This window comes from Pteronotus mesoamericanus, unplaced genomic scaffold (assembly GCF_021234165.1).
Source record: "Pteronotus mesoamericanus isolate MK-2021 breed Mesoamerican mustached bat unplaced genomic scaffold, CSHL_Meso_final contig_179, whole genome shotgun sequence".
Taxonomy (NCBI): Eukaryota; Metazoa; Chordata; class Mammalia; order Chiroptera; family Mormoopidae; genus Pteronotus; species Pteronotus mesoamericanus.
Window position 1 is genome coordinate 4,915,682 of NW_026555075.1, and position 12,145 is coordinate 4,927,826.

At 41.9% G+C, this 12,145-nt stretch overlaps 1 protein-coding gene across 2 annotated transcripts in view; it reads left to right on the forward strand.

Moving 5' to 3' along the window:
* Positions 1–10,905, forward strand: part of STAT1 (signal transducer and activator of transcription 1) — a 39,771-nt gene extending 28,866 nt beyond the window's left edge. The window contains exons 18-24 of one of the 2 annotated variants that reach the window (XM_054566718.1): positions 198–247; positions 942–1,036; positions 1,772–1,917; positions 3,464–3,649; positions 4,615–4,690; positions 5,588–5,687; positions 9,111–10,905. In XM_054566718.1, the coding sequence (XP_054422693.1) occupies positions 198–247; positions 942–1,036; positions 1,772–1,917; positions 3,464–3,649; positions 4,615–4,690; positions 5,588–5,687; positions 9,111–9,125 (668 nt within the window). In that variant the 3' untranslated portion in view covers positions 9,126–10,905. The remainder of the gene's footprint in view (positions 1–197; positions 248–941; positions 1,037–1,771; positions 1,918–3,463; positions 3,650–4,614; positions 4,691–5,587; positions 5,688–9,110) is intronic. The other variant, XM_054566719.1, reaches the window with a different exon arrangement.
* The last annotated feature ends 1,240 nt before the right edge of the window (positions 10,906–12,145 follow it).

A 12,145-nucleotide genomic window follows, 5' to 3' on the forward strand; every position in this document is an offset into this window, starting at 1 on the left:
TTTTGCACAGGGAGGAACCAAATTGAGGCTTCTCCAGAAAGCGTCATTAATTAGCAGTAGTGATCTGAGAATATCAGCCGTGTACATACATACAACCTTTTCTTGGGCGCTGGCTCTGTTCTTAGAGAGCAATCAGTCCAGCCAAAGCTTCAGAACTGATTTCTATTTCCTGAAAAATCTTATTTTTATTTGTTTAGGTCCTAATGCTGGCCCCGATGGTCTTATTCCGTGGACAAGGTTCTGTAAGGTGGGCACTGTCTGGGTTTTACTCTCTCTGAGTCCTTTTTGCTCTTTGCCAAGGTTCGCGTATTTCTCACCATGGTAGTGCTTAACTGCTTGCTTATTTTGGCTTGTTCGTCTCACCCATGGAACCCCTAAGGCAAGTTGTTTACTTTCCTTCAGAACAGAAGGCTGGTCTCCAAGTGTGAGTCTGACAGGAAGCGCCTGCCTGGGTGATAACATTCTTTCACATCCGAAATGAGCCTTCTGTTTGCTCACACGGGCTCCCTTTGGCAGCATTTTAGCCCTGTCCAGGAGAAGTGTGTGCTCTGTGCTGGTGTAGACGGTTTGGCAGCCAGATTAGTTCCCCCAGCCAGTTCAAGCAGAGGAACCAGTTGGAAGTAATCACCAGGTGGTACTGACGAGCTTGCTTGCGCTACTAGATTTTACTAGTCCGAGAGCAGGTTTTGTTCTGAGGTTCACCCTGGAGGTCATTCCCTGACTGGCTTGCTACTGTTTGGAGAGGGAAGCGGAGGTGGCCAAGGAAATGGAGAGCTTGGTGTCTGGGTACGAGTAAGCGGGGACTGCTCAGTGCGGGAGAGCGCTAGCCTCGGCAGCTGGACCGTCTTTGCAAATTAAAATCCAGTGGTGGGAGGAGGCAGGGTAAATCACTAGTATTTTGAATTTACTTGTTCCTAATGTGTGTTCATGTTTACTTGCAGGAAAATATAAATGATAAAAATTTTCCTTTCTGGCTTTGGATTGAAAGCATCCTTGAACTCATTAAAAAACACCTGCTCTCTCTCTGGAATGATGGGTAAGGGCCATTGACAGATGTGATTTTGAAATGTAAGCACATACTCCCCTTGTTCCATGGCTGACACAGGCCTGACCCAGACAGACTTCACTATCGCCAAGACCTGTGTGCATCCCACAGAAACGATGCTTACAGGCCATCCCCAGGGCTCCATGGTAGTGGGGCCTCATAAGTTTGAACTTACACTTTTATAGTATATGTATATGTATTTTCAAAGCTGAAGGTGAAAAACTCTGAATGCCTTTTATACATTCATTCATTCCACAAAACTACCTTGAGTATCTACTCTATTGCCCCAGGGAAGGAAGAAAACACTTTTTTTACATCAGTAAATTTTTTCTGTCTAACTTAGCCCTTGCGTTAGTTGATATTTCAACAAAGGCTTTTAACTTGATCAGAACTGCCAGAGTATGAATTTGTATTGTTTGAGTAGTCCTCTCTAGTGCAAAAGGCACATAAATTCAGACATTATCCAGGCCAAAATAAAAGGCTCATTCATCCAGCAAGTATTTGTTATCCATCGCATCCTACTGGTACCCTATTAATGAGCTTATATATGTATAAGTGAAATCCTTCCTGAAGTGTCAGTTAAATAGATTTTAAGGCATATAAAATAGTCTATCCATTTTTAGCCTATGTTCTTCTGTCAAGTTCCAGTGATCCTGATTTGAAAGTTAACACAAAAATTAAAATTAGAACGGAACCTCAAAATACCTCCATCCCTTTCACATCAAGGTGCATTATGGGCTTCATCAGCAAGGAGCGAGAGCGCGCTCTGCTCAAGGACCAGCAGCCTGGGACGTTCCTGTTGCGTTTCAGTGAGAGCTGCCGGGAAGGGGCCATCACGTTCACGTGGGTGGAGCGGTCCCAGAATGGAGGCGGTGAGCGAAGGCGCTACACTCCCCCCCCCGAAAAAGCCCTTTATCACAGCAAAGCAACTCATGCAAGTGATGAGCTTTGACACAAAATCACAGATCCTATGCTTATCCCCAGCTGAGCCTCTCAGATAGGGTTTAATACATCACCATGAATATTTGTGATTCATTTCCTGGAACATGTTTTGCAGATGATGGGTTTTAAATGACAAGGCCAAAATCTTTTTTCCTGGCTTGTTACCCATAGATGAAAGATGCGAGTCAGTATGACTGACAGCCCGTTCTTGAGAGGAAACCTGTTCTGCACAGGTGTAAGCGTCCAGCCTCACGAAGGGCGAGGCCGCCTGAAGGGCACAGACGCAGGCAGGCTCTCTGAGAGGGGTCTTGCGGCCAGGACGCAGCCGTCCACCCTGCCGTCAAACAGAACAGTTGCAAGTTCACCCTTGTTATGTCTTGGGTTTCTATTTAACCGATGAATCCACGACTGAAAAAAAAAAGACCGGTTTTGGGGGATGAGGCTGAACAGCAGGATGGGAGAACAATAGACAAGCTGGTTACTTTTCAGTGTGGCCTATGGTTTGCTCTGTTTGAAGGACTGGAGGAAAAACTGATGTGTTCAGTCAAGTGTATGTTTTCAGTGGGAAGAGGCAGAGATGGGATACTGTTCTTGTTCTATTTTTTTTTCCTCTGGTTAAAAACAAACAAACAAAACAGAAGAGCAGGGATTAGAGCCTAGTATAGACAGCAGATCCTAGAGACAGCTCTTTCCATTTTTGCTCCCAGTTCTTTCCTGAACTGGCTGAGAGAGGGAGGTGGTAAACCAGGTAAAGATGAAGAAAACCACTGGCAACCTGAACATTTTAGCACTGCCAGCTACAATGCTGTAAGATGCCAGTGTAGTCTGAGGTTCTACTGCGGAGCTCCCAGGGCCTTAAACAGCAGCCTAGGGGATGTCGAGATCCTGGATCACCTAGGGAGCACGCTTAGAATTAGTCTGGGAATAAGACAAGGACTGACTTAAATTGTTGTTTCTTACAATAAGGGTCGGGGGAAAACTAGCAGATAAGATCTTTTCTTTTGTTTGTTTTAAAGTTGTCATCCATGTATTGTCATTGTTTATTTGAATAAAAAGTTATACTTTTCAGTATGAAAAGAAAAACAGAAAGTGAGCTTATCTTTTAGCAACTTACAGCTTGAGTCAAGATGACCCAATTAGTAATTAGTTATTTATCTGCCTGTGGGCGGCACACCATTGAAGACACATGCTTTTCAAGGTGTTTAATAGACATCTTTTGGCTATATTTATAAATCTAAGCAAATAATGATAAATGCACTGTTACTGATAGTAATGACTGCCTTTATACTTCCTGTTTATAAGAAAGGATTATAATTCATTTAGAAATAAAGCAGTACACTATCTGTGTTCAGACTCCTAGATTATGATTAGTTCTTACCAGTTTCTGTCAAATCCATAAAGTCTGCTGTGTTTTTTTTCTTCCCTTTATTGTTTTAGGATATTCCATAGGACTCACTTCGCTTTTCTTTTTTTTAGAACCTTACTTCCATGCGGTTGAACCCTACACAAAGAAAGAACTTTCTGCAGTTACTTTCCCTGATATTATTCGAAATTACAAAGTCATGGCTGCAGAAAATATCCCAGAGAATCCCCTGAAGTATCTGTATCCAAATATTGATAAAGACCATGCCTTTGGAAAGTATTACTCCAGGCCGAAGGAAGGTAAGTGGTGATTGTATTCTCATCTCGTCATCGTCCAAAGGTTTGCTGGGGGCGGGAGCCAGGGACACGCACGGCCCCCGAGAGTGCAGGGCGCCGGCCCGAGCCCCGGCCGTGCTGTGTTATTAACCCACCACTGGCTTTCGAATTCGTAAAAGCATAAACACAGTACAGTTGAAACCGAATGCATTATTTGGCCTGAAATATCTCGTAAGAAATGAGTAAACGATTTCTTATTTCAGAGGTGTCAGAAAAGTTCATTTCTGGTTTTGTGTATTTGTTACATTATTACTTCTTCCTCATGGAAAGGAGAAAAAGGTAGGACCACCATGGCCAACTGATTTATGCCAACCAGCTCCTGTTAAAATTGAGGAAACTGAGGCCCAGAAGAAGTACAGTAGTTCATTTAGAGTGACCCAATACGTTATTAGGTCATATTGTTAATAGCGATTATTGTTAAAAGCAGACCTAGGCTTAGAACACACATCTCTTGCTTTTCTGTCTTCAATGAATTGAATTTGAGAAAGTTCAACTTAGACTGATCTGGCTTGGAACATGCCAACAAAACTATTTTTTAGAATCAGAAATCTCAATATCAGCACAATTACTTTGGGGGAGAAGTTGCCCCCAGCTGACCTTGACAGCTGTATATATTACTGCAACCACATTAGGACCACAAAACCAGATATAACTTCACAAATTTTGGTCTCCAACTTCTGTAGGATTTCAGGATTTGGAAAGAGAAACCATTCAGCTTGACTTCTGCACTGAACTCTCCTCTCTCCTTTTCTTCCAATTGTTTCCACATTCTCTCCGGAATTTCAGGTGACTTCGGCAGGGAGGTCACAGCCCCTTAAAGTTACAGGACTCTAACCTGACTATCAAGGAAAATAGTAAAATTCTGGTCAAAGAGGAAGTTGACTGTGATTTCTGCTAATGGAAAGTGTACACTCTGTGTTTACTTCTAGCAGCAGAACCAATGGAACTTGATGGCCCTAAAGGAACTGGATACATCAAGACTGAATTGATTTCTGTGTCTGAAGTGTAAGTGAACACAGAAGAATGCTGTGTATAAACCCTCAAGCCAGCCCCGCGCCTGGCTGGGGCCTGTCGAAGATGCTTGTACTTTGCTTTTCCATTGTAATTGCTGCCACCGCCATCACAGTTGGACTTGTTGGAAAGATCCTAATTAGAGATCCTGGTGTCACTGCCTTTACTGCCTTTATTAAAAAATAATAATAATAACAACAAAAAAAACAAACAAACCAAAGTTGTGCTTAAGGTATATAAATTCTCCCCAAACTGATACTTTGAAAAAGTGTGAATAAAATGAACAAAAATTGATCAGAGTGGGAAAGTAGTTCTTTTCAATCTAGAAAAGGCCAAAGTAATGATTGAAATACATTTTTTCGCTTGCTTTTATTTTGTTGTTTCATTTTATAAAAGGTAGAAAAAATTTTGGAAAAGTCATTGTCAGTAATTTGGCCCGCAGCACTGTCTTGGGGTGAATGGATGTAGCCTTCATGTAAAAACACTCTGGAGCAGCCTTATCTGCATACACACCTCAAGGTAGGGATGAGGGACTCCCCAGACAATTCTCTGGTGCTTCTCGGGCCAGGGTCAGCCCAAGGCATTGGCATCACAGGGTGACACACCCCACATGCTCGCACCCAGAGTTAACCAGGCAGAAGCGGCGCAGGTTCCAGTCTGGCTATTTCTCGCTCACATCTCTAGAGTCTAATACATTTCCCAAGGGGCCGGGCTGGGGACAGGACCTCCTATGATCTGTACTTTTTAAACTGCATTTTACAAGAGGACCCACTTACCTGAAAGAAAAATATAAAATGATTTAATCACAGGCCAAAGGTGAAATGCATAAGTAGACACCACTGATTCAGACTTTAGATGTTAACATTTCCTTTTCATTTCTCCCCATTTTAGTCACCCTTCTCGACTTCAGACCACAGACAACCTTCTCCCCATGTCTCCTGAGGAGTTTGACGAGGTGTCTCGGTTCGTGACTGTAGAATTCGACACTATGGTGAGTAGCAGGGGGAGGTGTTCTTGGCTCGGCTCGCTCCGGCTGTGCTGTCTGAGGCGGAGGCACCAGGCAACCCTGGGCCCGGCCGGTCACGGGCTCTCAGAGGGAGCCTCTGGCAGCGCCAGCAAGGGTGTTTCTTAGGTTGGCTGTGATGGGTTGGAGCCTGCTGTGCCTGAATAAGCTGCACCATCACCAGGATTTTTATATCTGGCATCCAGCACCTTGCAAAAACTAAATGAAATTCCATAAAAGTAAGGAATTAAGATATCTCTGATAAGAAAATGTTTTCCTTTGGCCTGTTATTTCAGTGCTGTGTCTGAAGGAGTGTTATTTTTAGGAAGGGAAGGGACTACTGTTTGGTAATTACAATAATGATAGAGGCTCTAGCTGGCAGCGGGGAAACCATTTCCCCGGCTCTGTGTTTGAGGACTACTTTGCACTGCTAAGACCTGCAGCCCTGGAGGGCTTGCCAGGAGCAAAGGGCTACAGGAATGGCACTGTAAATGGGTGTCATGGTGTGAGCGGAGAGAGTGTCTTCCTGTACATCCAGTCGCAGTGTTTGCTCGTCAGCCTAAAGCCTTTCCTCTTAAAGAATTTTTTGGCTAGCCAGATTTTTGCTGATGCTGTTTAATTTTAAGCTCTTTTCTACACGAAGGTACTTCAATTCATTTTGAAAAAATTGTTTCATGCTTTTAAAAATCACTTTGTGTTATTCCTGGCCTTTCTTCATCTCTGTGCACCTGGTGCCTGGCACAGCTGAGGTGATGAGTAACGAGGGAGGAAGGCAGGGAAGGGGAGGTGCGGTGGGGAGAGGGTCTGCTTTTCACTCATTAGGGGTCACAGATCCATGTGTCCAGGGACCGCGTTTATACAACATTGGTAATATCTGCTTACAGTTAAGTTTCTGGGGTGTAATTTTTTTCTTCGTCCTTTGTCCTCACGTAGAGAAGTACAGGCTAAAATCCTCAGACTGTCCTTTCTTAATACCTTTCCAGTTTTTGAGGAGGAAAAAAAGGCACTTAGAAAAATGCTTGGATAGTATAATAGCAAAATAGTTCCATTCTTACTACAAGGATAAATTGAACCTCTTATGTGTGTCAGGTTGCATCCTCTATCAGAATGCCACCCCCAACTCTGCTTTAAAGCGCTTTAAAGGCCTGACACAAAAGTGGCATAAATATAAAGCCTATTCAGAATATGTAAGACAGATAGAAAGAAAAAACAGGCTGCTTTCCATTTACACCTCCTATGTTGTTCCTGGGCAAGTTGCTGCATCATCAGGATCCTCACTGCCATTAATAGGAGACACTTATTAAGCACTTACTGTATACCAGGTACTCCACAGGTAATAACTTACTCAGTCCTTACAACAACCTTCTGAGTTAGGTATTATTGTTACTCCCATTTTTATGGGTGTGGAAAAAGCGTGCCCCCAAAATTAGGTAACTTGACTAAGCTCCAACAGGCAGTGATGGAACAAATACCTGAATTGAATCTACCCCGTGTGTCTGGAGAGCGCCTGCCACAAGAAGCTCGCCTTGCCTCCTTTCCTACATGCACCCTAGCAAGCTGTTTGCCCAGGACTGAGTATGTTTTATTCTGGTGTATTTTGACAGACTCTGTGGCCTTTGGGTGAGAGGCTTGTGCTGGATTTGGACATCAGAGTTCTAACTCTGTCATTACTATTACTTGCTGTGACCTTGAGAATATACGATGGATTGGTTTCCTCCATCTGTGCCAGCAGTGAGATTGCTTTCTCTGTGCTCTCAGAGTGATACTGTGAGAGCAATCTAAAGAGTCTGCGTAAATCCTAGGAAATGGGTTTTGGTCTCTGGATGGCCCCCAGAGCCATCCCATCCCATTCCAGGTGATTTCATTCTTTTCATTTGTAGAATAAAATAAACCCGTTTTATATACACACATAAACACAACACACTCAAATCTCCAGACCAAAGCCATAGGAGCTAATAAGAGGCTATAATATGGGCACAGCACTCGTTAGGCAAAAGTTGGCTTCGTCTCCAAATGCAGTAGACGCCCCCTGCTCTGTCTCCGGTGGTAACTTCAGCCATGGTTTCCGTTCAGCACCCACCCTTGGAGTTAGGGCATATTCTCTGAAAGGGAATAACCTTTCACAGAGCCGGCTGATGTCAGCCATGTCTGAAGGCTGCAGCTCTGGACTCGGGTGGCACAGGGCAGGTGCCTGTGCCACCCCTGGAGCAGGAGGACTGTGAGCTCCTGAGGAGATTGTCCGAGGGAGGCAGAGCGCCCATGTTTTCTACAGCATGACTTGAGTATTTGTTTAGTCTGATTTCCTGTACAATGAACATTTCCTCTGGGATGACATGAAAGCCAGTCACCTCTCCTAGAGGCCTTTGGTCAAAGCTGATGATGATAACAACAGGAACATTTATTAATTGTTTACTGTTTTCCATCTATGTACTATGCATTCTACATAGGCGATCCAATTTAATCCATTTAGCAGATCTATCTGCTAGCTACTGTTAGCCTTCTTTGCGTACATAAGGACCTTGAGATTTATAGAAGGTAGTTAATATGGCCTGTTACAAATCTAATAAGAGCGACAGGATTTGAATCCAGGCTTTCTCTCCCTCTCCAAAGTCTACCTCCCATCTTAACTACACATTTTAAGTGTCAGACACACTGAAATAGGTGCAAAACCTTCATGTGCTTTTAATCCAAAATAATGTTTCTAAGAAGTTACCATGTACCACCCACTGTTGAGCACTTGGGATTTTAAAAAAAATGGACTCCGTTCTCAGAAGGCTTCTAGTCCAGCGCTGCATTTCTTTAGGTAGTTCGCGCTGAATAATTCTCCGTTGCACCCGGCTGTCCCACACGTTGCAGAATGGTGAGCGGCCTCCTGGCCTCCACCCCCAGGTGCCAGAAGCACTCACTCCCTGCAGGCTGCTGGGCAGAGGCACTACTAGGGGAGGTGGAGGGCTTCCTGACGGTCTGCTTCTCTAGCTCCGCCTAAAAGGCGTTGATTTATTATTTCTGCAGAGTGGCCTTGAAGGGAAATTCATTACTTCTCCCACATCCCTCTCTTTGTCTGGCATACAGCTCAGCATTGCCTCACCTTTGTTTTGCAGGAGCAGATTTGCCTCGTTGCTCTGTTCCCAGACTTGCATAACAGCAAAAAGCTTTACGCAGCCCGGATGGATTAACAGAAGTAAGCCAGGAGGCTGCAGAGAATAATCCATCTGCTTAGAGGATATAAAAGGTCTCTAGTAGTCTAGGAAAAAATGATAGCACATGCTCAAAGCCCTCTAATCCCATGGTTATTTGTTGTTGGAAGTGTCTTCTGACTACACTGTTGAACAGACAAGCAGTGTTAAATATATGAATCTGCACTTAACAAGATCATTATGATAAACTTAACTACATTTTATCTTTTTACAGATGAATGCCGTATAGAGCATGAACTTTCTCATCTTCTCTGGCGACATCTTTCCTTCCCACCTGGCATTTCCTCCTGCTCTTCTGTTCCTTCACATACTGTGTTTCTAGGGAAATGAAAGAAAGGCCTACAAATTTGCTGCAACCCGTTGACAGCCAAGTGGATTTTTCCCAAATTCAGAAACATCTGTTACTCTGAAGGGCTTCATGCATCTAATTAAAGGTAAAAGTGAAAGGCCCTCTCCACAGAGTGGGTTTTGCAAATGAAAAACATCCAGATACACCCAAAGTAGTAACTCAGAACAACTAGAACGACAGCACTTTGGAAAGAGTGAGATGTTTATGCCGTACATACAGTACAGGTTGTTGGCTAGATCCCATGGTTATGTAAGGAACTTCCTGATGGAGGATTGGCAGATTTCTGTTCTGGAGAATTCCTGTTTGTTTTCTCTGCTTGCAGTATGGCTGGAAGTTTTTCATTGGTTTACATATGAAATAGTTCAAAGTTAAGTTTATCTAGAATTACATCAACTGTTAACAAAGGTAGCCATCCTGTATCTGGGCAGGAGAGAAAAATTGTATTACGTATTTTGTTCTATCTTGCACACTAGCCATTTAAAGGTAAAGACAAATTTTCTCTCTTGGGAGAATTAGCATTTCTGTTTGTTGTGGCTTTATGATACCAGCTAATATCAATAGAAAGACGCACTAGTGATCGTGAAGCCTTCATCATGATTACTAGTGAGTGAAATGGCCTTCACAGTTCCAACAAGGGAGCCAGGCTATTAGCAACAGCTCTCTCAAGGCAAATATTAGTATTTTTTTCAAAAGTTGAAATTAATCGTAGATGTAAATGAACTCAGAAATGTAATTGATGTTTCTTAAATGGGTTAATTTTTCTTTATTGCTGTTAGCTGGTATTTAGTCAATTAGCCATAAAATTTTCAAATTGAGAGGAAAGAGTAGTAAGCAACAAATCATTAGCCAGAGATAATATGAGAATCAAATAATTTGAAAACTTGTCCTGTGTAACTGCATTCAGAATTGCATGTTTTTCACTTTTACATGTGGTTCTCTGACAAATACATTTGCAAATGGTTCCATTATCTGTCCTGTGCTTTTTCTAAATCTTTTTGACTGACTGGTATTTGTGCAGTGTGTTACGTTACGTGCCTTCTTCCTTCCTTAGTACTGACACAGAAGGGGGTGCGGGGCATGGGTCGGAAATGGTCCCTCCAGATCCCTCTCACGGGCTGCTGCCGTGGCAGCTGCGTCGTAGGATCCCACTGGCACCACCGTAATTATGTTACTACGTAAGTGCGTATTTTTCTGGTGGGGATAAAGTTTTCCTGATGTCTCTTCTAAAATTAAAGCTAAAGTATATGCATTGCACTAAATATAATGTGCACCTGGATACTTTGTACTGAACACAAATTAAGGCCCCCTCCCAGTTTTTACATAAAATGACATACACTTGACTGGGTTTGTATTGACTTTTTGAATTGAAGTGATGAAGGAGCACAGACATTAACAAAATATTGTTTCTAATGGCTGATGTTTAACTATTTGGCATATTTCATCCTTTGAGAATGACTTGGCATGGTTTCATTGTACTGCACTAGCCAAGAGACTTTGTTTATTTTTCAGAAGTATTAATATGCTAGTGTTAGTCTCTTATTAATGGTATTTGGTGTAAAGATTTTAAAAGTTACTGGCATTGTGTATAGGTTTGGTGTTTTCTCATTTTCTTAAACTTATGATTAAACAAAAATATATTGGTCCTTGCTTTCAAATACAATTAGTAACACCATTTTTTAACCTATTGTCCTTTCTTACCTTGCTTACAATCAGAACTGCTGTGGTGGATAAAGATAGGTCAGTAGAGGAGATCAGAGAGGAAACAATATTAGAACAAGCTGTAATGGGTGCCATAAAAAGCAAATGAAAAACAATATTTTGGTTTTGGTGATCACAGCTCCCTCCAAATGCACAAGAAAGATGGCACTTATTTTAAAATGAATTTCAGTACTGCTAATAGATACTTTCAACTTTAAAATACATGTAAAATGGGATTCTGTCTTGTCTCCCAAGCAGCCATTTAAAATCCACACTTCCATGATTAGGTGAGTTATTGCTGGGAAGTTAACACACAAAAAGGTGCCATTTTATTCCAAAAATACTGTAAGCTAGAAAGCCATGACCTTCTTAAAGGCAAGACACCATGTGCTGGAAAAAAAATAGTGTAAAAAAAAGACAGTCACCAACTTAAACATAAATCTGGCAGGTTAGATTTAATTGATGTTTGAAGAGTTATGAGGGAATAGTGGTATTATGAAGCCAGAGTAGGCTTGACTTCTGGCATTATAATATCATCATCTTTATCTCCATATCTGCCATACTCTCATCTAGGAAATTCAGCATTTCTTCATAAGCTACACTGAGAGCTATTTTTCACCAGGGAGTAAAGTAGATAATGCCCTGCCTAGCTAGTATAAACTTTTATTCTTATATAATTGATCATTATAAGACATCACTAAATAGATCCTGGCTTAGGGACGTATTAAGAGTGTTGCTGGTATGGAGTTTGTAGGGTGTTTCATTAGCATAGAGCTTATATGTAATGCTTCCTCCTTACTAAGGAGAAATTTCTCCTTACTAAAGAAAGAGAGTTTTCTGAGATGGCAAAATACAGATTTTGCTATTTATCAGGCATTAAGTGAGCAAAGTCTGTTTATTGAGCGTAAGGTAAAGTGGAATATTAAGTCTTAAGGAACAAAGCACTTCTTTTACATTTTCACATTTGACTGTCTCAGGGAAAACAAGAAAAAACTGGAAATTGTTTTGGAAACTCTGGTAGCTACCATTTGAACTGAGGTGCTATTCCCAAAGTAAGGGCCATTTACTTGAATGACTTCTTTTGGTTATTCATTCATTCATTAGTTGACTAAATATATATTGAGTACCTGGAATAAGCCAAGCACTATTCTAAATGTTTGGAAAATGTTGGTAAATAAAATCAAAGAAAGGTCCCTGATTTT